Source organism: Pan troglodytes, chromosome 17 (assembly GCF_028858775.2).
Source record: "Pan troglodytes isolate AG18354 chromosome 17, NHGRI_mPanTro3-v2.0_pri, whole genome shotgun sequence".
In the NCBI taxonomy this organism is placed as follows: Eukaryota; Metazoa; Chordata; class Mammalia; order Primates; family Hominidae; genus Pan; species Pan troglodytes.
The window spans coordinates 31,618,659-31,644,612 of NC_072415.2; the positions used below are offsets into that span (position 1 = coordinate 31,618,659).

General features: G+C 36.0%; 1 protein-coding gene across 2 annotated transcripts in view; it reads left to right on the forward strand.

Moving 5' to 3' along the window:
- Positions 1-25,954, forward strand: part of MIB1 (MIB E3 ubiquitin protein ligase 1) — a 134,454-nt gene that overhangs the window by 41,073 nt on the left and 67,427 nt on the right. For both annotated transcript variants that reach the window (XM_003315867.6, XM_063796028.1), the window contains 5 exons: positions 743-947; positions 12,576-12,759; positions 19,553-19,697; positions 21,349-21,482; positions 25,412-25,519. In XM_003315867.6, the coding sequence (XP_003315915.2) occupies positions 743-947; positions 12,576-12,759; positions 19,553-19,697; positions 21,349-21,482; positions 25,412-25,519 (776 nt within the window). The remainder of the gene's footprint in view (positions 1-742; positions 948-12,575; positions 12,760-19,552; positions 19,698-21,348; positions 21,483-25,411; positions 25,520-25,954) is intronic.

The window sequence follows — 25,954 nt, forward strand, 5'->3', positions numbered from 1 at the left end:
ATCATTTGACTTGCCTTTGTCGCAAAAAGTGCTGTTTTTTTTGCAGTATACCTTAAATTTTTTTTAAAAAAGGAGAATGCATAAAAAAATTTACGTTTTTAAATGAGCTCATCTATCTTGCTTTCACAAAACAAGCTTTCTTGTTTTGTGTTTTGCTTTCATAAGAAAAATGCAAAATCAACATGCATATTTTGGATCTCAGTATAGTGTTTCATGATCATGAATTCATCTCAGAACTAGCTTTTGAAAATAATCTAGGGAATAAGCTTTGACATATTTTAAAAAGCTCTTTAGGGCAAGAATCACAGGAACCATTTGTTAAAATAAGATAGTACTAAGCACTTAATGGAAAAAATAATTCAGGGCTTTCATTCATATTCTCTAGTTAGTTATTGTGGTTCTAATGCAGTGATAGTAAGTTTTCCAGGCATAAAAGTGAGTATTTTCAACACCTGGAACTTTGTGTTCTGATACAAGGTTGAATAGTCTTTTATAGACTCTACTTTTACTCAGTCTTTGTTATAACTCATATTATTTCAATTTTTGAGTCTGTTTGACTTTTTTCTTTTTTTAAAAAAAGCTTTCTAGTTCTAAAATTTTATACTTATAGGGAATTCTCAAGACCTTTTAAAACTAGATGGTACCTGAAACTAAAATATCTACATGTTATTTAAAGACAATGCAGCTGCCTGTTGTTGTGAGGTTTTTTTCTCCCTTTATTCAATTGCCTCTGAAATTACAGGTGAGCAGAATGGCAACAGGAATCCTGGTGGATTGCAGATTGGTGACCTGGTAAATATAGATCTCGACCTCGAAATTGTACAGTCTTTGCAGCATGGTCATGGAGGATGGACTGATGGAATGTTTGAGACTTTAACTACAACTGGAACTGTTTGTGGCATTGATGAAGATCATGACATTGTAGTACAGTATCCAAGTGGCAATAGGTGGGTGATATCTCTCAATTTTTGACAATGACAAATAAAACTAATATAGAGAAAAGTCTTAGAGAAAGCAAATAAAGTGATACAACCAAATACTCATTAAAGCTAGCTTTTAGATGGTAAGTAAAAATCCAGAATATATATTGGTAAGGTGGAGAGAAACAAATGATAAGAATTACGTGTGTGTGTGTGTGCGCCTTGTGTGTGTATGTGAATTTATATGAGGATGTTTATGATACAGTGTTCTGTACACTATTTTTCCTTCAAGAGGAGAATACATTATATCACTATTAGGTCTGAATACAGCTTAAAAGTTCTGTGTTCGTATTGGACTATATCAGTCTACCCTGAATAGGAAGGGTTTTACATTAAAACTCCTTTGGTGCATATCTCCAGGGTCATCTCTTATTTTTTGTTTTTATTGATACACAAGAGGTGTACATATTTTGGGATACATGTGATATTTTCATCCATGCATACAATGTGTAATGATCAAACAGGCAATTGGGGCAACCATCAGTATTAACATCACCCCTTCTTTACATTGGGAACATTCCAATTCCTCTCCCCAGCTGTTCTGAACTATACAAGTTGTTAACTATAGTCGCCCAACTGTACTATCAAACATTAGATTTTTTTCCCTGTATCTAGCTGTAGTCTTGTATGCATTTACCATCTCTCTCATCCCCCCCTTTCTCCTACTGTTCCCAGCCTCTGGTAACCACCAATCAACTTTCTATCTCCATGAGATCCACATTTTACATCTCCTCATATGAGTGAGAACATGTGGTATTTGTCTTTCTGTGTCTGGCTTATTTCACTTAACATAATGACCTCCAGTTCCATTCATGTTGCTGCAGATGACAGGATTTCATTCTTTTTATAGCTGAGTAATATTCCTTTGGGTATATGTACCTCCTATTCTATTCTATTTTTAGAAAAGGGGTCTCATTGTATTGCCCATGCAGGTCCTGAACTCCTGGTCTCAAGTGATGTTTCTCCCTTGGCCTCCCAAAGTGTTGGGATTACAGGAATGAGCCACCATACCCGGCCCACATTTTCTTTATCCTTTCAATCTATTTATGAACACTTAGGTTGATTTCATGTCTTGGCTGTTGTGGATAGTGCTGCAGTAAACATGGGAGTACAAATCTCTCTTTGACATACTGATATTCTTTCTTCTGGGTATATATACCCAGCAATGGGATTACTGGATCATATGGTAGTTCTGTTTTTAGTTTTTTGAGGAACCTCCCTACTGTTTCTCATAGTGGCTGTACTAATTTAAAGTCCCACCAACAGTCTACAGGTGTTCCCCTTTTCGTGTGTTCTTGTCAGCATCCAAAAAGCCATTTTCTTTTTTTCTCTTTTTAAAAATTTAAATTAAAAACTTTTTTTATAGTAGAGATAGGGTCTTGCCATATTGCCCAGGCTGGCGCTGAACCCCTGGCCTCAAGTGATCCTCCCACTTTGACCTCCCAAAGTGCTGGGGGCTTGAGCCACCTCGACTGGCCAATAAAAGCAACAGTAGTTTGAGAGGATTGATATTTGTTCTTTAAATGTTTGGTAGAATCTGGCATTGAAACCATCAGGCCCTGGGGCTTTTCTCTGATGGGAGATATTTTTATTACTTCTTTGATCTTGTTACTCATTATTGGTCTGTTCAAGTTATATATATATATATATATAATAATTATTATTATTTTTTGAGATGAGGTCTCCCTCTGTCACCCAGGCTGGAGTGGCACGATGTCAGCTCATTGCAACCTCCGTCTCCCAGGTTCAAATGATTCTCTTGCCTCAGCCTCCCAAGTAGCTAGGATTATGGGCATGTGCCACCACACCCAGCTAAATTTTGTATTTTTTAATAGAGATGGGGTTTCACCATGTTGGCCAGGCTGATCTTGAACCCCTGACCTCAAGTGATCCGCCCACCTTGGCCTCCCAAAGTGCTGAGATTACAGGTGAGCCACCGCCCCTGGCCAGGGTTGATACTTCTTCATGTCTCAATCTTGGTAGGTTGTTTATGTCCAATAATTTATCTATTTCTTCTAGATTTTTCAATTTGTTGGTATATAGATGTTCATGATATTCTGTCGTGATCCTTTGCATTTCTGTGGTATCATTTATGTCCCCATTTTTGTTTCTGATTTTATTTGGGTCTTCTGGTTTTATCTTAGTTGGTCTACCTAAAGATTTGTTGATTTTGTTTATCTTTTGAAAAATCCAGCTTTTCATTTTGTTGATATTTTCTCTTTTTATTGTCTCAATTTCATTTATTTCTGCTGATCTTTATTACTTCTTCCTTCTACTATTGGATTTGCTTTGTTTTTGCTTTTCTAGTTCCTTGAGCTGTATTGTTAGGTTATTTGAAATCTTCCTACTTTTTAAATTATTATTATTATTATTTTGAGACGAAGTTTCGCTCTTGTTGCCCAGGCTGGAGTGCAATGGCGCGATCTCAGCTCACTGCAACCTCTGCCTTCTGGGTTCAAATGGTTCTCCTGCCTCAGCCTTCCCGAGTAGCTGGGATTACAGTCATGTGCCACCACGCCCAGCTAATTTTGTATTTTTAGTAGAGATTGGGTTTCTCTCCATGTTAGTCAGGCTGGTCTTGAACTCCCGACCTCCCGTGATCCGCCCACCTTGGCCTCCCAAAGTACTGGGATTGTAGGCATGAACCACTGCGTCTGGCCTTAAATTATTGATTAGGTGTTTATTGCTATAGATATCCCTCTTACTACTGCTTTTTCTGTATTTCATGGATTTTGATATGTTGTGTTTCCATTTTCATTTGTTTCAAGAAATTTTTAAATTTCCTTCTTAATTTCTTTATTGACGCTTTCATTGTTCAGGATAATGTTTAATTTCTTTCTAGTGTTATTGCATTGTGGTCAGAAAAGATACTTTATACCATTTCAACTTTTTTGAATTTAGTGAGACTTGTTTTGTGGCCCAATATGTGGTCTCTTTTGGAGAATGTTCCTCGTGCTGATGAGAACAGTGTGTATTCTATGGCAGTTGGATGAAGTATTCTGTAAGTGTCAATTATGTATATTTGGTTTGGATTGTAGTTTAACTTTGATGTTTCTTTGTTGATTTTCTCTCTAGTTGATGATCTGTTCATTACTGAAAGTTAAATGTTGAAATGTCCCCTACTGTTAAAGATATTGCAGTATATCTTTCCCTTTAGATCTATTGATGTTTGTGTTTTATATTTGGTTGCTCCAGTGTTGAGTGCATATATAATTGTTATATCCTTTTGCTGAATTGACCACTTTATTATTATACAGTGACTTTTGTCTGTTTTTACAGTCTTTAACTTAAAGTCTATTTTATCTGATATAAAAGTATAACTATTCCTGCTCTTTTTTGGTTTCCATTTGTATGCAATATCTTTTTCCATCCCTTCACTTTCAGTCTGCATGTGTCTTTATAGGTGAAATGAATTTCTTGTAGGGAGCACAGGGTTGGGTCATTTAAACAATTTTCTTTTACCCATTCAGCCACTCTATGCCTTTCTTTTTTTCTTGAGATGGAATCTTACTCTGTCGCCCAGGCTGGAGTGCAGTGGGACGATATTGGCTCACTGCAACCTCCGCCTCCCGGGTTCAAGCAATTCTCCTGTCTCAGCCTTCCGAGTAGCTGGGACTACAGGTGCCCTCCACCAAGCCCAGCTAATTTTTGTATTTTTAGTAGAGATGGGGTTTCACCATATTAGTCAGGCTGGTCTCTAACTCCTGACCTCAGGTGGTCCCTCCCGCCTCAGCCTCCCAAAGTACTGGGATTGCAGGTGTGAGCTGCCGTGCCCAGCCTCACTCTATGTTTTCTAGTTGGAGAATTAGTTCATTTACATTCATTGTTGTTATTGATAGGTAAAGATTTACTACTGCTATTTTTGTTACTTGTTATTTGGTTGTTTTGTAACTCGTCTCTTCCTTTTTTTTTTCTTGCCCTCTTCCTTTGTGGTTAGGTGATTTTCTTTGATAGTACGTTTTAATGTGTTTTTTAAATAAATTTTATCATTTTTTGTTTTTGAGACAAGGTCTCTGTCATTCAGGCTGAAGTGCAGTGACATGATCATAGCTCACTGAAGCCTTGAACTCCTGGCTTCAAGCAATCCTTCCACTTTAGCCTTCCAAGTGGCTGGAACTACAGGTGCACACCACCATGGTCATTAAAAAATTTTTTTGTAGAGATGGGGTCTTACGATGTTGCCCAGGCTGGTCTTGAACTCTTTGCCTCAGGCAATCCTCCTGCCTCAGCCTCCCACAATATTGGGGTTACAGGTGTGAGCCACTGCACCCAGCCTGTGTTGCTTTTTTTTTTTTTTTGATACAGAGTCTCGCTATGTCACCAGGCTGGAGTGCAGTGGTGTGATCTCGGCTCACTGTGACCTCCGACTCCCGGGTTCAGACAATTCTCCTGCCTCAGCCTCCCGCGTAGCTGGGACTACAGGCGCGTGCCACCACACCCAACTAGTTTTTGTATTTTTAGTAGAGAGGGGGTTTCACCATGTTGGCCAGGCTGGTCTGGATCTCCTGACCTCGTAATCCGCCCTCCTCGGCCTCCCAAAGTGCTGGGATTACAGGTGTGAGCCACCGCGCCCAGCCCTGTGTTGCTTATTTTCAGTGTATCTACTATACGTTTTTTCTTCTTGGTTACCATGAAGCTTACAAAAAACATCTTATATGTGGACGGCAAGCCACCTAGTTGCCAAGGCAAGAGACCGAGGGCACAAGCTGTTCCAGTATAATAAAGAAAATATATAGAATAAGAATAGTTATAATAGTTATACTAGAAATGGAGTATAGATTTGATTATATATGAATATTATTAATCATTAATTTGTAGCATTACTCTTTATTCCAGTATTGTAATAATCTTTGTTCTACAATTGTAACCTAGGAAAGACCAGGCTATACAGATATAGGAGCTGAAGGGACATGGTGAGAAGTGACCAGAAGAGAAGAGTGTGAGCCCTCTGTCACGCCCGGACAGGGCCACTAGAGGGCTCGTTGGTCTAGTGGTAACGCCAGTGCCTGGGAAGGCACCCGTTACTTACCAGACCGGGAAAGGGAGTCTCCCTTTCCCCGGAGGAGTTAGAGAAGACTCTGCTCCACCACCTCTTGTGGAAGATCTGACATCAGTCAGGCCCGCCCGCAGCCATCCGGAGGCCTAAACCTCTCCCCGTGATGGTGTGCTTCAGTGGTCACGTTGCTGGTCCACTTTCATGTTTCGCCCTGTACACCTGGCTCCGTCTTCTAGATAGCAGTAGTAGAATTAGTGAAAATATTAAAGCCATTGATCTCTCCGAAAAATGCGTAGAAGAAATAATGATGTAAGCTGTCCCCTCTCTCTTTCTGCCTCGGCTACCAAAATAGGGAAGGGCTCCCTGTCTGGTGGACACATGACTCGTGTGACCCGGTGGACATGTGACTTGTGTGACCTTACCTATCATTGGAGACGACTCACACTCCTTACCCTGCCCCCTTGCCTTGTATACAATAAATAACAGCGCGGCCAGGCATTTGGGGCCGCTACCGGTCTCCGCGTCTTGGTGGTAGTGGTACCCCAAGCCCAGCTGTCTTTTCTTCTATCTCTTTGTCTTGTGTTTTTATTTCTATGATCTCTCGTCTCCGCCCACGAAGGAAAAAACCCACAGGCCCAGTAGGGCTGGACCCTATATTATAGATATAACAAGTTATTTTAAACAGGTGACGACTTAACTTTGATTACAAAGAAAATCAAACAAAGGAAAACTAAAAGACTCTACACTTTTTAACTCCTCCACATTGTGACTTGTTGTCTCTGTGTACATCTTTTGATATGGCCTATCTCTTAACTGTTTGCCGTAGTTATTTTTTTGATAGGTTTGTCTTTTAGTCTTATGCTAGAGTTATGAGGTGATTACATGTAATTATAGTATTAGAGTATTCTGAATCTGTCTGTGTAATTACTTTTACCAGGGAATTTTGTATCTTCACATGTTTTCTTTCTGCATATTACTATCCTTTTCTTTTAGATTGATGAACTCCCTTTACTATTTCTTATAAGAAATGATGGTGATGAATTTCCTCAGCTTTTGTTCATCTGGGAAAGGTTTTATCTCCCCTCCATGTTTGAAGGAAAGTTTTGGTTGGTACAGTATTCTTAATTACCAGTTTTTTTCTTTTAGCATTTTGAATATGTCATCTTGCTCTCTCCTGTCCTGTATGGTTTCTGCTGAAAGGTCTGTTGCTAGATGAATTGGTGCTCTTTTATGTGTTATTTCCTTCTCTCCTATTGCTTATTTTTGGATCCTTACTTTGTCTTTGACCTTTGAGAGTTTGATTAGTATATGTCTTGGGGTAGTCTATTTGTTTTTCTGTTTTTTTTTTGAGACAGAGTCTCTCTCTGTCACCCAGGCTGGAGTGCAGTGGCACGATCTCGGCTCACTGCAAGCTCCGCCTCCTGGGTTCACACCATTCTCCTGCCTCAGCCTCCCGAGTAGCTGGGACTACAGGCGCCTGCCACGACACCTGGCTAATTTTTTTGTATTTTTAGTAGAGACGAGGTTTCACCATATTAGCGAAGATGGTCTCAATCTCCTGACCTTGTGATCCGCCTGCCTCGGCCTCCCAAAGTGCTGGGTTTACAGGCGTGAGCCACTGCGCCCAGCTCTATTTGGTTATTATTTGGATTTAATTTGTTTGGTGATTTCTGACCTTGCTGTACATTGAAATTTATTTTTTTATAGTTTTTGCTTTTATCTTTCTCTAGATTTGGAAAGTTTTCTGTTATAATTTGAATAAGCTTCTTACCCCTTGCTCTTTCTCAACTCTCTCTTGAATGCCATTGACTCAGTTTTGCTTTTTTGAGGTTAGTCTCTATATCTTGTAGGCCTTCTCCATTCCTTTTCATTCTTTTTTCTCTTCTGTGTATTTTCAAATAGCTTATATCCAGTCCCACTGTTTTTATTTTTTTCCACTGCTTAATTTTGCTGTTGAGAGCCTCTGATGCATTTTTCATTTCAACAAATACATTTCTCAGTTCTAGGATTTTTGTTTGATTTTGAAAACATCATTTCCATCTCTGTTAAATTTCTCTGATAAATTTCTGAATTGGTTTTCTGTGTTATCTTAGAGTTCAACTGAGTTTCTTTAGAACTGCTATTTTGAATTCTTTAACTGAGAGCTTACATATTGCTGCCTTATTAGGGTTGGTCATTGGCACTTTGCTTTGTCCATTGGCTTCCTGTTTATTTTCTTATCTGCCTTATATGGCTTCGTATTGAAGGATCATTTTTTTTTTTTCCAGTTGTTGCTGTCTGCTTATTTTGGTCTTTCTAGGGCATACTTGCTTAGAAGTTCTTTGCAATTGCCTGTTGAATCCCCTAAATTATAGATTGCTGCCTCCTTTTCAGAGCTAAATGGTGCCTTAAGCCCAAGTTTGCCTTGGGTGTCACAAATGTTTGGAACTCTGTTCATCCTGAATTGGGCGGGAAGGAGTGGGGGTGGATCCCAAAAGTGGTACCTTGGCTATGTGGGAAGTCTGGTTAGGGATTTATGGCCAGAAGACCCATGGAATGTGTGCCTCCTGCAGTATAGTGCTGCTGAACAGCCACTCTGATTTGATGTCTCTCTTGGCTAAGATAAAGAGCAGAGTTTCAAGGGCCAGGTTTGCTAGTCCTGTCTCTTCTGTTTGACTGTAGCTACACTTAGGGATTTTTCTTCCTACAGGTACTCATAAGGCTTCCTGTGGATTGAGGCAGGAATGATTTTCCTGCAAGGGAACCCAAGTTGGTAGGAAGCTGGCTCTCTGCCTTGATCTCACTTTTTCCAGTGTAGAGACTGTGATTCCTGGGGGAATTTTCTGTGCTTTGTGCCTGGTAGATAGGGGGAAGGATGTTGCAGATACAGAAATTTGTTTCTTTTATTATCTGCTTGGAGTTTTTCATGTCTCTGGCCCCAGGGATCATTTCAGCTTCAGACTTGAGTTCTGGGATATTGCTGGTGATAATCTTGGTGCTGGGTATTTTTTTTTTTTTTTCGGTTTTCTGTTGGGGAGAGTGAAGCCAGATTGTTTCTACTCTGAGATTTTGGCGTTGCCACAGATATGTACACATATACTAATCCTTATCAGCGGTATAAAATTGCATGCACTTCCTCACTTATGTACCTTTTAACATACTACTCCCTTTAAGTAAAATGCCTGCTCCTCTTTTTCTGCCTTGTTACCTGGATTAATTCCTCTACATCCTATAAATACTGAGTTTATATGATTTGCGAACCTCCTCTCTCCTTTTACTCTCCATAGTATTATATATGCATATACTCTTCATCTATTTAGGTTTACTCTTACCTATTAAAATTCATTTGATTTCTAGATTGCAAGTTTCTTGGAGGCTAGGGATGTCTTTTTAATTTTGTTTGGGCCAAAACATATCTAATCCACTTTAGTATGTTTATAGTATTTTAAAGAAAAATCAATAAATTGAATAATTGTCTTACTGACATGTACATAAAGAAACTAATTCCCTGAGGTTCTTTGGGGAAGGGATATTATATAGAATAAGAAAAGTTAACATTAAGTTGCTTACCTAGGTATAGCATTAGGCCTGATTGTATTCAAATCTTATGAGCATACATGATCATATCAGTAGATGCAGGAAAAGTACTTGACAAAATCCAACACCCTTTCGTGATAAAAACACCAAACAAACTGGGACCAGAAGGGAACTTCTTTGGCTTGATAAAGGACATCTATGAAAAACCACAGCTAACATCATCCTTAATGATGAAAGACTGAATACTTACCCGGTAACATCAGAAACAAGACAAGAATGTCCACTTTATTACTTCTGTTCAACATTATACCAGAGGTTCTAGTCATAGCAACTAGGTAAGAAAAAGAAATAAAAGGAAGAAGTAAAAGAAAAAGAAGATGTGAAACTAACTTTGCTTACAGATGACCTGATACCATGTATAGAAAAACCCAAAGAATCCACAAAAGCTATTGTAGCTAATAAATGAGTTCAGCAAGATTGCAGGAACCAAGATTGATATAGGAACATCAGTTGTCTTTCTGTACACTAACAATGAACAATATGAAAATGAAATTAAAACAATTTCATTTATAATGGCATCAAAAAGAGTAAAATACTTAAGAATAAATTTAACCAAGGAGATGCAAGACTTGTACAGTGAAAACTACTGAACATTGTTGAAAGAAATTAAAGAAGACCTAAATAAATGACAAAACATTCCATGTTCTTAGATCAGGTTTAATATTGTTTAGATGGTATATTAGTTTCCTAGGGCTGCTATAACAAATTACCATAGACTGGGTGGCTTAACAGAGATTTATTCTTTCACAGTATCAGAGGCTAGAAGTCCAGAGTCTGGGTGTTGGCAAGATTGATTTGTTCTGGAGACTTTCAGGGAGAATCTGTTGTATGCCTTTCTCCCAGCTTCTGGTGGTTCCCAGCAATCTTTGTTCCTTGGCTTGTAGATGCATCACTCTATATTCTCTGCCACTGTCTTCACATGACCTTTTTCCCGTGAGTCTGTGTTTCTTGGTGGGTGTCGGTACATGACTCTCTTATAAGGACACTAAACATTGAATTTAGGGCCTACCCTAATCCAGTATGACCTCACTTTAACTTGATTACATATGTAAAGTCCCTGTTTACAAATAAGGTAACATTAACAGATACCTGGATTAGGACTTCAGCATATTTTGGAAGGGGGCATAATTCAACCCACAATAGATGGCAGTATTTCCCAAACTAATCTTCCGATTAAGTGTAATCCCTATCAAAATCCTGGTACTTTTTTTTGCAGAAATTGACACACTGATATTAAAATTCCTGACCCGAGGTCAGGAGTTCGAGAACAGGCTGGCCAACGTAGCGAAACCCTGCCTCTACTAAAAATACAAAAATTAGCTGAGCGTTGTGGTGCATGCCTGTAATCCCAGCTACTTGGGAGACTGAGGCAGGAGAATTGCTTGAACCTGGGTAACAGAGTGAGACTCTGTATCAAAAAAAGAAAAAATAAAGCAAACAAAGAACAGTTTACTTGTGTGGTTACAGAAAGTAAACAGGCTTTTATATGCTAATAACCATTTGGACTAAGGAGAAGAGGATATAATATGCCAATATTGTAGAAACTTACTTGACAAGGGAACCTTTACTCTTGGAGTTCAGTGTGGAATTAGGGGAGGTGTTCTGTTATCAATTGTGGTACATCTATTTGATGGAATATTAAGTAGTCATTAAAACGATTATTTTGAAGATGATAGCAGCGTGGAAAATGCCTGTATAAAGACATCAGCATTCAAATTAGTTTGCTACAATGATTACAATTATGGTAAATATCCATGCATGGAAAATTAAAACTAGATAATATTTTTATCCATTAAATTGGCAATAGTGTGGGGAAATGGTACACTCATTGTACAGCAGTTTGGCTCTATTGGAATTGTAAACAAATGTATGCTTTGATCAGATAGTTCTTTTAAGAATCTCTACTGAAATACCGACCTCATGTGCACAAAGATGTATACGCAGGAATGGTCTTTACAGTACTGTACATATTGGTGACAATTTGGAAGCACTTTAAATGCTAGTCAATAGGAGAATAGTTAAGTACATTAGTGTATATCCAAGTGATGGAATACTCTGTAGCAGTTAAATTGAATTAAGGTCTATTCAATTTAGGTCTGTATTCTTAGACCTATTTAAGATAGGTCTGTATCTGTGACACTAAAAAATAAATCTTCCAAGATGCATTCTCTGAAAAAAAAGTCACAAAATATATGTATGTGTCTCTATGTCTGTGTATACATATATATGTATATAATATTCCCATTTATGGAAAACAACTAGATTATGAATGTCATTCAGTGTATTGATAGAATGTCTGTAAGGACACAGAGTAGAATATTAATAGTGGTTTCTAGTGGGATGGGAATGGTGATCCAGCGTGTTTGTGTGAAATGGAACTTTTACTTTACATGTTTCTGAAATGTTTGAATTTTTAACAATAATTGTATATTACTTTATAACAGTTTTGAAAACATGCAGGGGAGAATAGACAAACGTATACCAAAGTATTTACACTTGTATTAAGGTGGTAAGATTATGGATGACTCTTTCCCCAAATTTGTATATTAAAATTATAAAAAGGAGGTGCTGGGGCGGTGGTTCATGCCTGTAATCCCAGCACTTTGGGAGGCTGAGGCAGGCAGATCACTTGAGCTCAGGAGTTCGAGACCAGCCAGGCTAACATGGTGAAATCCTGTCTCTACTAAAAATACAAAAATTAGCTGGGCACAGTGGCATGCGCCTGTAATCCCAGCTACTTGGGAGGCTGAGGCAGGAGAATCATGCAGTGAGCCGAGATCATGCCACTGCACTCCAGCCTGGGTGACAGAGCAAGACTCTGTCAAAAAAAAAAAAACAAAACAAAACAAACAGAAAACAAACAATATATCAAATATATGTATTTGTGTATATATAAATAAACACAAATCATTCAGGATATAATTGCAAAGGATTGCCTTACTCTTTTGATCTTCACTGTTTAAGAATTTTGTATTAAAATTAAGCAAACCTACCCATTTTGAGGTTTAGCTTTGCCCTTGTAGGTGGACCTTCAATCCTGCTGTTCTCACTAAAGCAAACATTGTCCGAAGTGGAGATGCTGCTCAGGGTGCAGAAGGAGGCACCTCGCAGTTTCAAGTGGGTGATCTTGTACAAGTTTGTTATGACCTGGAACGAATTAAACTTCTACAAAGAGGACATGGAGAATGGGCTGAAGCGATGCTTCCAGTAAGTATGTTTAGAATAATTCTGGGCTAGAAATTACAATATACTTATGTCAGTTTTAAAAGTAAATTAATGTAGAAATTAAATTGGCATAAAACTTCTTAGAATTGTACTCTCCATTTGCACCTAGACATACTCGTGCATTTTGTTTTCTAATTTATCCCAGTTAAATTAGCCTGGGAAGATCCAGAAAAGGTTACAGTTAATATTTAATATTTTTTGATAGAGTGGTTATTGGAGAATGTTGTGTGGTGCAAGTCAGCAGTGGTTTTTCTGATACTTAACCCCAGAATGATATAGGTCTATGCCCATCTGGTCTCTAGCAGTGCTGGACCAGTGCAGCTTTCCTGATGTGGGGGCCTGCCTCTTTAAAACTTGAGTACGAAAGAGCAGCTCAGAAATGTGTGTGCTTTCATAGAGTGAATTTGTTCCCAAAGAGCTACAGTTTTTTATTTAGTCATTTTTTCATCAAATGTTCATCAACAACAAACAAATTTGCTTGTTCTGCCCTCTCTTCAACCATCCTTCCCTTTCCCTGTCTGTATCTCTTGCTTCTGTCCTTCTGTCCCTGCCTTTGGTATTACTCTGTCACCTTGCCATCCCTTATGCTTCCTTCTTCTGTTTCCCTTCCTCCTCCACCTTGCTGTGTCCTCCTCTATAGTTCTCCACCTTGTGTACTCCCATCTCCTGTCTCATCCAGCCTCTCAGTTCCTGTCCTGCCTGTCCCTCCATTCCAGTCCCATTCAGTGCCTCCATCCTGTCCCATGTACTTCATCTCACATCCCTCTTAGTATCCTATTACCCCCACTCTACTGTAATTGTTCGGTCTCTTCTCCTGGCCAGCACCTCCTTCTCTTCACATCCAGCCCCAACTCCTGCCCCATCTCATCCCCTCCCATCCTGCCTAGTCCCTCCTTCCTGTTGTCCTGACCCTCCATTAGCCCTTCTGTCCTTTCTGCCTTATTCCCTAAGTAGGTATTTTAGCACATATAATATGCCTGTTAGGCAGGGCTACAATAGTGAACAATACAGAAAAAATAGTGAATAATTGTGAACAAAACAAAAAAATAAAATCTCTGTTGTTATGATGCTTTTATTCAAAGACACTTCACAGTTTGTAGCTGCCGTACACATATACATACAATATTACCAGAGGGTGATGTTATAGCATCCTTATTTTAAAGATGAGGAAATCAGAGGTGCGATTCTGAACTGGATTTTGAACGCAGACCTGTCTTATTTCAAAACCTAAGCAGTCTTTCTGCCATTTCAAACTGCTATATAGATAAAACCTCTAGAGAATTCTAAAGGGAAATTCTGGGATTCCAGTAGTGGTGTTACAGATTTTGTGTCTTATCAAATCCTTTTTGATAAAAATAGACCATTAGATTAACATAACCAAAAAAGCCACAAACATCTATAACAAAACTAGGTTTCAGAGTAACCTGTTGAACCCTAAATATGAATGAGTAGAGATAAACCACTGACAGCTATTGAGTCTGCATCTCTTCGTATGGGAGCAGAGAGAATTAATGAGGCATCTGATAGATCCGAGAACAGGAAAGCTCCAAAACAGCTAGCAAATATTCATTGGCTAGTGTGGTAGACAATTGTCTTAGCAGCACCTGAACCTGAGAGAGTTCCTGAAGACTCCAGTTTGGGATGAGAAAATAGGTCCATGCTAAAGTCAGAAAGGATGGAACTAGTGTGGGCCTTTAAACTCAAAACGAACCAGCCAAAGCTCCCTTCCAAGGCAGAGCCTCACTTTGAGGAGAAAGTGCTGGGAATAGAAACAAAATTTAGTAGGACGGAGACAGTAGGGACAAAGGAAGGAGAAGGTCCAGATAAAATTTAGAAGGGATCATGGTTAAATTCCCATACACAGTTATTATTGAAAAAAGGGAATAAGGAATAGAACTTCTCTACAGATAGTGAAAGTATATCAGGCCAGACATGGTGGCTCATGTCTGTAATCCCAGCGCTTTGGGAGGCCAAGATGGGTGGATTGCTTGAGCCAAGGAGTTGAGACCAGCTTGAACAACGTGGTGAAACTCTGTTTCTACTAAAAATACAAAAATTAGCCAGGTGTGGTGGTATGTGCCTGTAGTCCCAGGTACTTGGGAGACTGAAGTGAGAGGATCTCTTGAGCCCAGGAGGTTGAGGCTGCAGTGAGCAGAGATCACACTACTGCACTCCAGCCTGGGCAACAGAGTGAGACCCTGTCTCAAAAAAAAAAAAAAAAAAAAAAAAAAAAAAAAGGCATATCAGAAAGATATGTGCAGAAAAATGATGAAAACTGTACTTTTATAATTTAAAATGAGCTAAAAGGCTGGGCACAGTAGTGTGTACCTGTAGTCCCAGCTACTCAGGAGGCTGAGGCAGGAGGATCACTTGACTTCAAGACCTCTGGGTGTAGTGTGGATGTCTGCACTAAGTTCGGCAAGGATATGGTGACCTCCTGGGTGAACCCTAGGTTGCCTATGGCGTGGGGAACTGGCGCAAAATCAAAAACAGAGCAGGTCAAAACTCTCGTGCTGATCAGTAATGGGATCATGCCTGTGAATAGCCACTGCACTTTAGCCTGGGCTAATGTAGTGAGACTTGACTCTTAAAAAAAAATTGCAAAAAACAAAAAATGAGCTAAAAGAAATTAAGAAAATGAAAAAAGTATAAGAGAATGAAATCAGAAATGAGGTGATATAACTTAGGAAATAATTAAAAAGAAGTGAAAAAGTCATAAGTGAAGACTAAGCTGGAAGGAACACAGAGCAGAGCAAATAAATGCAAGAGATAATGGCTAAGAGAAATAGAAGGTGAAAAAGCAGGAAAATTTTAAAAATAGGAAAGGTGAAAAGTATTTCAGAGAAAGAAATAAACATTAAATAGCCTCTCTCTCTCTCTCTCTCTCTCTCTCTCCAAGAGAGTCCTTGTAGAAAGGAAAACTAAACCCAAATAAATGAAATGAAACAAATATGAAAATTTGTAATTTTAGAAAAATTTTCCTGGAATTAAGAAAATAATTTGAAACTAAATTTTGAAGGGGCACATTGCATACCTGGGAAAACTGACCCAGAACAGCAAACATTGGGCTATATTCTGGTAAAATAACTGAATCTTCAAGATGAGAGAAAGTATCCAGGAAAAAAGACCAGACAGGTTATTGGTGCTAAAGGAAAGAAAATTATTTTGCTGTTAAGAAAAAAGTCTCATCTCAGTGTTTTATGCCAGAAAACAGTGAGATAGCATTGAAGATACTCAAGGAAAGAATATAAGCTGAAGATTTTATATGTAACCAAACTAACTTTCAAGTATAACTGTGCTATGAATATGTGAGAATTCTTGTTCCCATGAGTCCTAAGTAATTTGCTAGATAATGAGTTTCAGACAACCAAAATGACTGTAGAGACATCAAGTGAAGGACTAGTGATCATGGAATATGTATTGATTTGTTAAACTAAGATTAAATGAATGTTGTAAAGGAAAGGGTAGAATATATAACAATTATATGTTCTAACAATGTAAATTATAGTTGTAAAAAATGGGGTGGAAATTGAGCACATGAAAAGTTTAATATGCTGTTTGCCTTTTAGTTGTATTAACTGGGACTAAATATTATTATTTTAGATCAAAATATTAGGAAAGAGTAAGGACACATGAATGACTAATTTCAGTATTGCACATATTAGGGAACCAAGTTGAGATTTTATATATATAAAAATATATATTTTTATATATAATATATATTTATATATTATATATATTTATTTATATATTTATTTTTATATATTCATAATATATAAATATATTATATATAAATATATATTATATATAATATATACATATATTATATATAATATATACATATATAATATATACATATATTATATATAATATATACATATATAATATATACATATATTATATATAATATATACATATATAATATATACATATATTATATATAATATATACATATATAATATATACATATATTATATATAATATATACATATATAATATATACATATATTATATATAATATATACATATATTATATATAATATATACATATATTATATATACATATATTATATATAATATATAAATAATACATAATATATAAATATATATTTATATTTATTTATATATACACACATATATAATATATAATAACTATTAGGACAATACAAACTATATTAAAGCAGACAATGTAATGATAAACTATGAAGTTACAAATAAGTGTTACCTATATAAAAAGGGAATAGGATGATATAAGGGGCAAAGAAGGAAGGGAGACCTCTTTGAATATGTCTTGTTTTATAGATTTGATTTGAAATCACATACATATTTAATACAATTGTAAAACGAAATTAAATTTAAAAAGGAAACTCCTCAAAGTGGAAAATGAAATGAAATAAATGAAACTAAGTGTGTTTCTGTTAGCATAACCATGTAGAGAGAAAATTCCAAGTAATTTTTTAAACACAGTTAATTTTTCTTTATATCTTCATAGGAAGAATAGACCCTAAAGAACTGCATGGAAATGAAATGTTTAACACTTTTCAGAAATCTTATTGCATGTAGTAGCGTTGATATTGTTATTCCGAGATTGTTAGATGTACCAAAAAACAAATGAGTACTTGTGTGATAATTCTGTTACTCCTTTGACTTTGAGAATCAGAATTACCAGAGTTGTAAAAGGAGATGCAGATATAATATAGAGGAGGTGAAGTAAAAACCCTGTAGTCTTGAATTTGAATGAAAAGAGTGTTTGAATGTATGATTTATGCTTCTTTAAAAACAAAACAAATGTCTCCTTTTGAGAAGTGTATGTTCATATCCTTTGCCCACTTTTTGATGGGGTCGTTTGTTTTTTTCTTGTAAATTTGTTAAAGTTCCTTGTAGATTCTGGATATTAGACCTTTGTCAGATGGGTAGATTGCAAAAATTTTCTTCCAGCCATAAAAAAAGAATGAGATCATGTCCTTTGCAGGGACATGGATGAAGCTGGAAGCCATCATCCTTAGCAAACAAACACAGAACAGAAAACCAAACACCGCATGTTCTCACTCATAAGTGGGAGTTGAGCAATGAGAACATGTGGACACAGGGAGGGGAACATCACATACTGGGGCCTGTCAGGGTGGGGGGCAAGGGGAGGGAGAGCATTAGGACAAATATCTAATATAATGCATGCGGGGCCTAAAACCTAGATGATGGGTTGATAGGTGCAGCAGACCACCATGGCACATGTATAGCTATGTAACAAACCTGCACTTTCTGCACATGTATCCCAGAACTTAAAGTAAAATTAAAACAAAACAAAAAAATGTCCCAAACAAAAGCTCCTATTTCCTAGCTGTATTCATGAAAATGCCTCCACTGTGACCATTTTAGTAATAACCAAACTTAGTGCCCAGGTTATGGTTTTCAAGCAGGCTTTCTCAATAAAGAGCCAAGGCTTTTTGGAGAAATGGCTAATTCTGACTCTTTGACAAGAGGTGAACAAAATGAGCCTCGTACCAGGTAACAAGGAAGCTGTCACTGGTTTCTAGGACCATGTTAAAAGGACCTAGCAGCCAACTTGAAGGGGTTCTTGCTGACTATATACAGAGGGCTGACGAGTTATTAAAACTACACCAATTAGTAAAATTCAAATGGTAAGAAACTTTGTAAGATAAAGAACTGTTTTTTCAACAAATAATTTGCAAAGAAAAACATGTACGTGTGGACTTTATGTGGATCTTGATTTAAACAAACAAAAAATTGATAATTTATGAGGTAATTGGAAGTTTGAACACTGGAATTTTGTGATATGTAACTATTGTAACTTTGGGTGAGTTGATAATAAATAGCATTGTAGAATATGTTATCAAAAAAAGAGTTCTTATTGTTTGGAGGTACATACTGAAATAATACTGGAGGAGAGAATGGGTAGGGGAATAAAGGAAACAAGATTAGCCATGAGCTGATAATTGTTACAAATGGTTGATGGGTACATGAGGATTCAGTATGCTGTTGTCCACTTTTGTATCTCTTGGAAGTTTTCCATAATAAAAAGTTGAGGGGAAAAAACAAAGAATGTAGCCTCATAGAGTTTGAGATGATAATGGAAAATTCCAAGTGAAAATGTCTAATAGGCTGTTAAAAAATTAGAATTAGTATGTGTATGTGGGGGTGAGCGGTAATTTTGTGTTTTCAAAAAAAAGGTGATAGTTGTCAAAGTGGGTTGAATTTTCGACGAAGAAGAATAAAAACCTATGGAATAAAATTTTGGGAAAATGAACAGGTTTAGGAATATGAGGAAGGGAAGGAAAGGAACTGGCAGAAATCAGATGATTCCAAAAAGGGTTTAAACATAGATGTAAGCTTGAGCCCTTCTTGGCCAAATTAGTTTATTTTTTTATTTTTTATTTTTTTTAGACATCCAATTTTCTTTTTCAGGCTATATTGATGATAGATTTTAGACTACTTGAGTTGCAAGTTCTCAAAATGTACCTTACAGATTTCAGAAGTAAGGATTGAACATCAAAATAGATTTTTATGAACTCGTATGAATAGGATAGACTTTATCATGATTTGTCTCATATTCTTGTGGAAGTAGTTTTATTATTATTTTAAAAGATATTTTTTAACATTTGTACTTATTCAAATAACCCATTTCAGTATGGTTATCCTTTGAAAGTTTTTTCATTAGTAATAAGTAAAATCATTACTTTAAGCATATAAAAACTAGTGATTGATTTTATGGTATATACTTTAGACTTGGAAACATGAATCTATTTTTTTCCCCAAGACTTTAGGTAAAGTTGGCCGAGTACAACAGATTTATTCAGACAGTGATTTAAAGGTGGAAGTTTGTGGAACATCTTGGACATACAATCCAGCAGCAGTTTCCAAGGTGGCATCTGCAGGATCAGCCATTAGCAATGCATCTGGTGGTATGTTTTATATTGTGTTTCTTTAAGAGTAATGTGGTTTACATTAAAACCTTTGCTAATTCCCCAGTTCTCATATACAGATAATGTTGTACATGTGCTTGGCTTTGTCCCAGATTACACAGCCTTACTTGAATGTTGACCACCTTTTAAACTTTCACTAAAAATTTTTGTTTTTTATAATGTGTTGAACAACCTTTATTCTGGCTGAAGTACTCCCTGGAGAAGTTCCATAAAATGTGTGCTTTTTCTTGGGCATATCAGGGGATTTTCCACATCAAATTTGAGATTCCTAAAATTCAGGATTCTACTCTTTAGTCAGAACTTTTGTTTTCTGCCAAAGAACCATCACTTTCTTAGACTTCTTTATTTTTTCTGTATTTCCAACATTATTGCTAGCAGATGGCTTTCCTTCCTGTATATTTTTACATATCAGTTATTTTTTCTCTTACCATTTAATGAGTTGTTATACATGCTACCGTGAGTAGAAACTATGCTAAAATGTGAACATCCTGGATGCTTGAGTTGACTCTTTCACATAGTCTTTCTTTCCTGTGCTCCAGCTTTGTATACACAGACTCAGTTCATTTTACAACATATTACAAGTTACTGTGTGTACATGTTGTCATCCAGAAAAGGAGATAGAACTATAACTATAAATAGTAAGAAACAAAAGGAAAACATAAAGTGACTTCCAATTTTATTTTTATCCTGCTTTCTGCTTCCTCTGCCTTTTTGTTTATTCTTTCCTGCTGTAATTTGCTAGTATGCTTAACATTTAAATCCAGTGTTTATTTTTACCTTGAGGTTAAATGACACCATAGTAGGTTGACTACATACAAAGTAAAAGAGTGAAGGACAGTTAATAGCCTACTCTCAAATTATGTGGACTTGGCCCACTTTGTCATTTGTCCCTTGCCCTATTTTGTGATTTCTCTGCTTTATAATAAGTACCCCAAGAATTAAGGAGTTAGAGCTTTGTAGCTTGATTGATATTATTTAATTGATTGATACTATTTAGAAAAAATAGTATTGATTGATACTATTTAGAAAAAAATATCTTATGAAAGGGTTTAGGTATATTCATCCCTGGTTCATTGTTGTTTTTGTCAAAACCAATCATTTGGCACTTACTGAAAGTTATTAGCACTTAGATGTCCAGTTTCAACCTAAAGAAAATTGGTTTGACCCTAAACTATGTCCCCAGATATTACAGAGATTGTTACTTTTGATCATAACCATTAATCTGTTGAATTATTTTAAAGTCTATAGTATTGAGCTCTGAGAGTCACTGTAGTGTCCTTAAAACCTGAAAGGAAGTTTGTATCATTGTGGTACTCCCATGGTAGTGTGTTTATTCATAAACTTCTTATGATGACTTTTAAATCTTGAATTATTATTAGTATATAATGCACTACTTTTTCTAAAATTATAATTTGATATACATGAATTGGAGAAAACTTGGAATACTTAAGGGCTTGCATTTAATACAGCTTTTTATGTAGTGATTATAACTTGCATGGGTAGAAAAATAACATTAATGATGGAAAGAATAAAATAGGAAAAGATTATAGAAATATTGGGTAATACTTGTTTCTTAGTAGTTAAGGTTTGAGATCCTCCTATATTAGCAGCTTTATTTGATGCTTTACAGAAAGACTCTCACAACTCCTGAAGAAATTATTTGAAACCCAAGAATCTGGTGACCTCAATGAAGAATTAGTTAAGGCTGCTGCCAATGGAGATGTTGCTAAAGTGGAAGATTTGCTTAAAAGACCAGATGTGGATGTGAGCATTTTAAAAATTATTTTGAAGCATGCAAAAAGTAGAATAGTATAATGAACCTTATCCTCAACAATTACTAAGATTTTGCCAGATGTGCTTCATTTATTTCTTCTTTCTTGTTTTTGTGAAGTATTTTAAAGCAGACATCAGACATTCTTCAGTGTGCATTTCTAAAACAAACAGACATTTTTGTATTTAACATTATGACCTTTGTTATGATTGACACACTTACATTTTGGTTTTTAAAGACTAGTATCCTTTTGGGAAATTCAGCGATTTTTTTTTTTCCTCATGTAAACATCATTTTATGACATCTTCTAAGTATATTTTAGTGAATTTTATAAGCAATTTTCTTTTTATTTTTAATTTTTGTGAGTACATAGCAGATGTGTATATAAGCAATTTTCAATCCTTCTTTTCAAAATATTTAATGTAACTCCTCTCCACCCCAGTGATAGTTGACTATTTCACAATTTATAAGGCAGATGAATTAAAGGCCATATATTTTATAACTCTTCCTAGGTTATGTTGTGTTTTTGCCATTCATTCAAGCTATCTTTTAAGTGGGCAGTTTTGATTCTAGTCATTGTGCTTTGGCTTTGGCATTGATACCTTGCTGGCACCAGTATTACGTTCGGTGTCAGCCAAGAAGTTGTAGTTGGAGTGACAATTTGAATCATTCTCACTGTGTTGTAAGGGTTTTTGTTGCCATACCTTTCTTTGGATGTTTGTTTGTTTTTAAGTATGCTAGACAGTTTGAAGATGAGATCTATAATTGTGAAGTATTAATGTCTTATTTCTCCTATAAGCTCGACATGTTAGCTTTATTATAGAGAAATCAATTGTAGCAATACAGCACAGCAATTTGTCGATTGGTTATGAGCTATGTAAAAATAATTTGCTTCAAATGTTGAAGTACCAAGTATTTTTTGTGTTTGAAAGATAGTCGGATTTCCTTTGTATTCCAGTCAAGCAGATTTAGGTTTTACTGTACTTAAGTTTTTTCTTCATTTACTTACTAAATTATTTTAAAATTATTTTTTAAGAACATTATAGTACTAAAAATTTAAAGGAAAATACAGTTCTATAAGATTTGTTATGAAAAATAACATCTCCTCTTTCTCACCCCTATTTTCCTGTTCTACAGAGGCAGCTATTCTTAGCTGGCTGATAGCCTTCATATTTACCTCTACATTTTCCAGTAACATACCAGTATACCTCTGTTATAATGTCTTAATTTTCTTTCTTCCTTTCCTTTACCTTTTCCTTTCCTGGATCTTTTGATACCTCACTGTGGAAGGTGAGGATTTAGCTTTATTTCACCACTTCCATCCCATGCCCACAAGACACACACATACTGTTTCTAGCTTCATCATGTAGTTATATTGTAATTTTGTTTGGATTAAAATTAGTTGTGTATGTTATATAAATGACATTCATAGCCATGCTGTGGAGTATATTAGATTATGTTTTCCTGCCTAACTTTTTGTTTTAATTGGAGTTCACAGTTGTCATTTTTAAAAAACTGAAGTATAATTTCCATACAGTGAAATATGTGGATCAGCCAGTTTTGACAAATGCATACCACCCACGTAGTCCACACGTCTATTAAGATGTAGAATATTTCCTTCATTCCTAAAAGTTACTTGTGGTCTTTCCCAGTCCCTCTTTACCTTACACGTAATTTTTATATTTTTTCATTTGTTAGTAATCTGTATTCTTATACTTAATTTCTTCCTAAATTCCTCTTTAACCGTAACATACCTCAATTGCTCGAGACATTTAGGTACAACAGATGAAATGTGTTCATTTTCATCTTCTGGGAGACATTTCTCTTAGGCCTTCTGATAATCTCCGTCTGAACAGGGTCCTCTGCACTGGATGCCCACTTGGAGTGTCTTCTCACCCATCATCTTGAGGGTTCCCTTCTCTCCTGTGTTGGATTTCTTGTTTTCTGTATCCCCTGTCTTTTTGTTTCTACATTTTCTCTCTTTTTGGTGAAGTAAGGTTTTTATTAGCTTCTGAGAAAGGATGCATGGGAAATAGACCTTTAATATCTGAATTTTTTTTAACTTCACAATTAAGTTTTAGATTGGAATAGAGTTCTAGGTTAGAAGTCATTTTCCTGTAGAATAATTTCAGAATTACTATTGAGAAGATATAAGCCATTCTGATTCCTGATCTTACATGTACGCTGTTTTTTCTCTCAAGCGTGATGATATTTTGTCTTGGTTAGCATTAAGAACTTGCACAATGATGCACCTTGATGTGGATCTGTTTTCATCTATTGCTTTAGGCATTTGACTTTTTAGAACTAGAAATCATGTCATTCATATCTGCAAATTTTCTTTAGTTATTTTATTGGTTATTCTTGGACTGTTCGTCGAATTTTCTTTTTTTTTTTTCCTGTTTTTTTTCTTTCCTCCACTCCTTTTCTGAGAGGTTCCTTAGCTTAATTTTCCCACCCTTTTTCCAAGGTTTTTATTATTCCATCAGTTTTAAATTTCAAGCTTTTCTTGGTTGCTCTTTTCACATTCCTTTTGATAGTATCATGTTGGTATTTAAAGAGGATACAATGTCATGTCTTTCCTTACTGAACATACTAATGATAGGTCTTTATAAGAAAACATTTTCTTGTGCCTGCTTAAGTTTTTGTCTCTTCTAAGTTACTTTTTCACGTCAGAGCCATTCCTTAGATATCTGGTAATCCTTGGTTGTTTGTTCTTCTATAAGAGGGGACAAATCTCCAATCCTTGGTTGTCCATTCATATCTCAATAGGACCTTAACAAGCTGATTGATAGCTCTCCTCACTTGGACTTGTTGACTTTGCATTATGGTGATTGGGTGTGTAGAGTTTTGGGGGATCTCTAAATACCATCCTATAGCAATCTATTCTCTACAGTTGTTCAAGTTTTCCTGTCTAGGGATGAGATGCAGGCAGCTAGTGTTCTGTCCTTGAGTTTGAGTAGTGGGCTTGGAGTGTGACCATTGCACATCAGACTTATACCTGAGGCTCCCCTTGTTACCTATGATGTGCTTGTGTTTGTAGGCTTTGAGTTTGTCTGGGATTCCCTGGGCTCTTTACACTGTGGCTTCCTGTTCTTTCTAAAGTCAGATAATGCTTTTCCATTTGTTTTCTCTCTTTCACAAATGTGTTACTTTTTCTTGTTTTCTAATGTTCTCCCTTTATCTTTATGGATTTTTACCTTTTAAATTATTTTATTGTCATTTTAGTGTGGTTTCAGGAAAGATAGTATATAAACATGTGGCCAAGCTACCATCTTTAACTATCTTTAATGATTTTGTGGATGGGAGTAAAAGGGGTAGAATTAAAGAATTGCACTTGGCCTTGGGTATGTCCATGGGTTAGTTATACATGTCCACAACATCTGAAGTGAAGGAAAGGTTGGAAATTACTGCTTTATAATAGTTGTATATAACTACCTTGCTAACTTATTTATATATCCTTATTTATTGTCCTTGCAGTTTGCCTGCAAGTTGATGTTTGGTATTTTTGTTGAATTGAATTTATTTATCCCTAGCAGCTAATATCTTTTCTAAAAGTTTTCTTTTCACTTCAGTGCTTTTTTTCATTGAACCATGGACTCAGAGATTAATCTAAAAAGAAATATATATACAAAACCAACTTAACTTACTTCCTTTCTTTCTCCCTTCTTTCAACTTTGCAGATTGCCTAACAGTTATTTCGTAACTCTTTGGACAATGAAACTTTTGTTTTTTAAAACAATGCTTGCTTCCCTTCTCAAAATTAAGAAGTCTGTAGTTATCTGAACTATGATATATGGAACACCAACCTAAATTATTCTCGTGGAATCATACAGTATACTAGATTTAAACCTACACTGTATGTATATATTGCCTGTTTCTGATTATTCATTCATTCTTTCATTCTTTTTTTTAAAAAATGTAGGTAAATGGGCAATGTGCTGGCCACACAGCTATGCAAGCTGCTAGTCAGAATGGTCATGTTGACATTTTGAAGTTACTTTTGAAGCAAAACGTGGATGTTGAAGCAGAGGTAAGTAAACTTGAAAAATATTTTAAGTAAACATTTATTTCCTAGAAATAATACTTCTATATCATGAGATGGATTGTTTTTATTTTTGAAATTTAATATCCAACTAAGGCTTTTCTGATTGAAAATAAAAATCTGACAGAGGCAACTTGAAACAGTTCTTGTCTTTCTGTGATCCTTTATATTTTAGCCATAGTCCTAGGTAAAGATAGGAGTTGAGTTTCATATTACTGTGGTGTAACCATCATGTTTTAGGGAGCTAAAGGTGGGCTCATCCAAGAATCAAGAATCATACTAGGGAAATTGAAGGACGAGGAATATAAATCCACTGGGTCAGAATCTTTTCTGATCTCTGTGACAGTTGGAAACTTTTTTTGTTGTTGTTTTGTCATAACTGAATTAGCGTTTTTTAAGTTTTATTGTTTCTTGACCTTAATG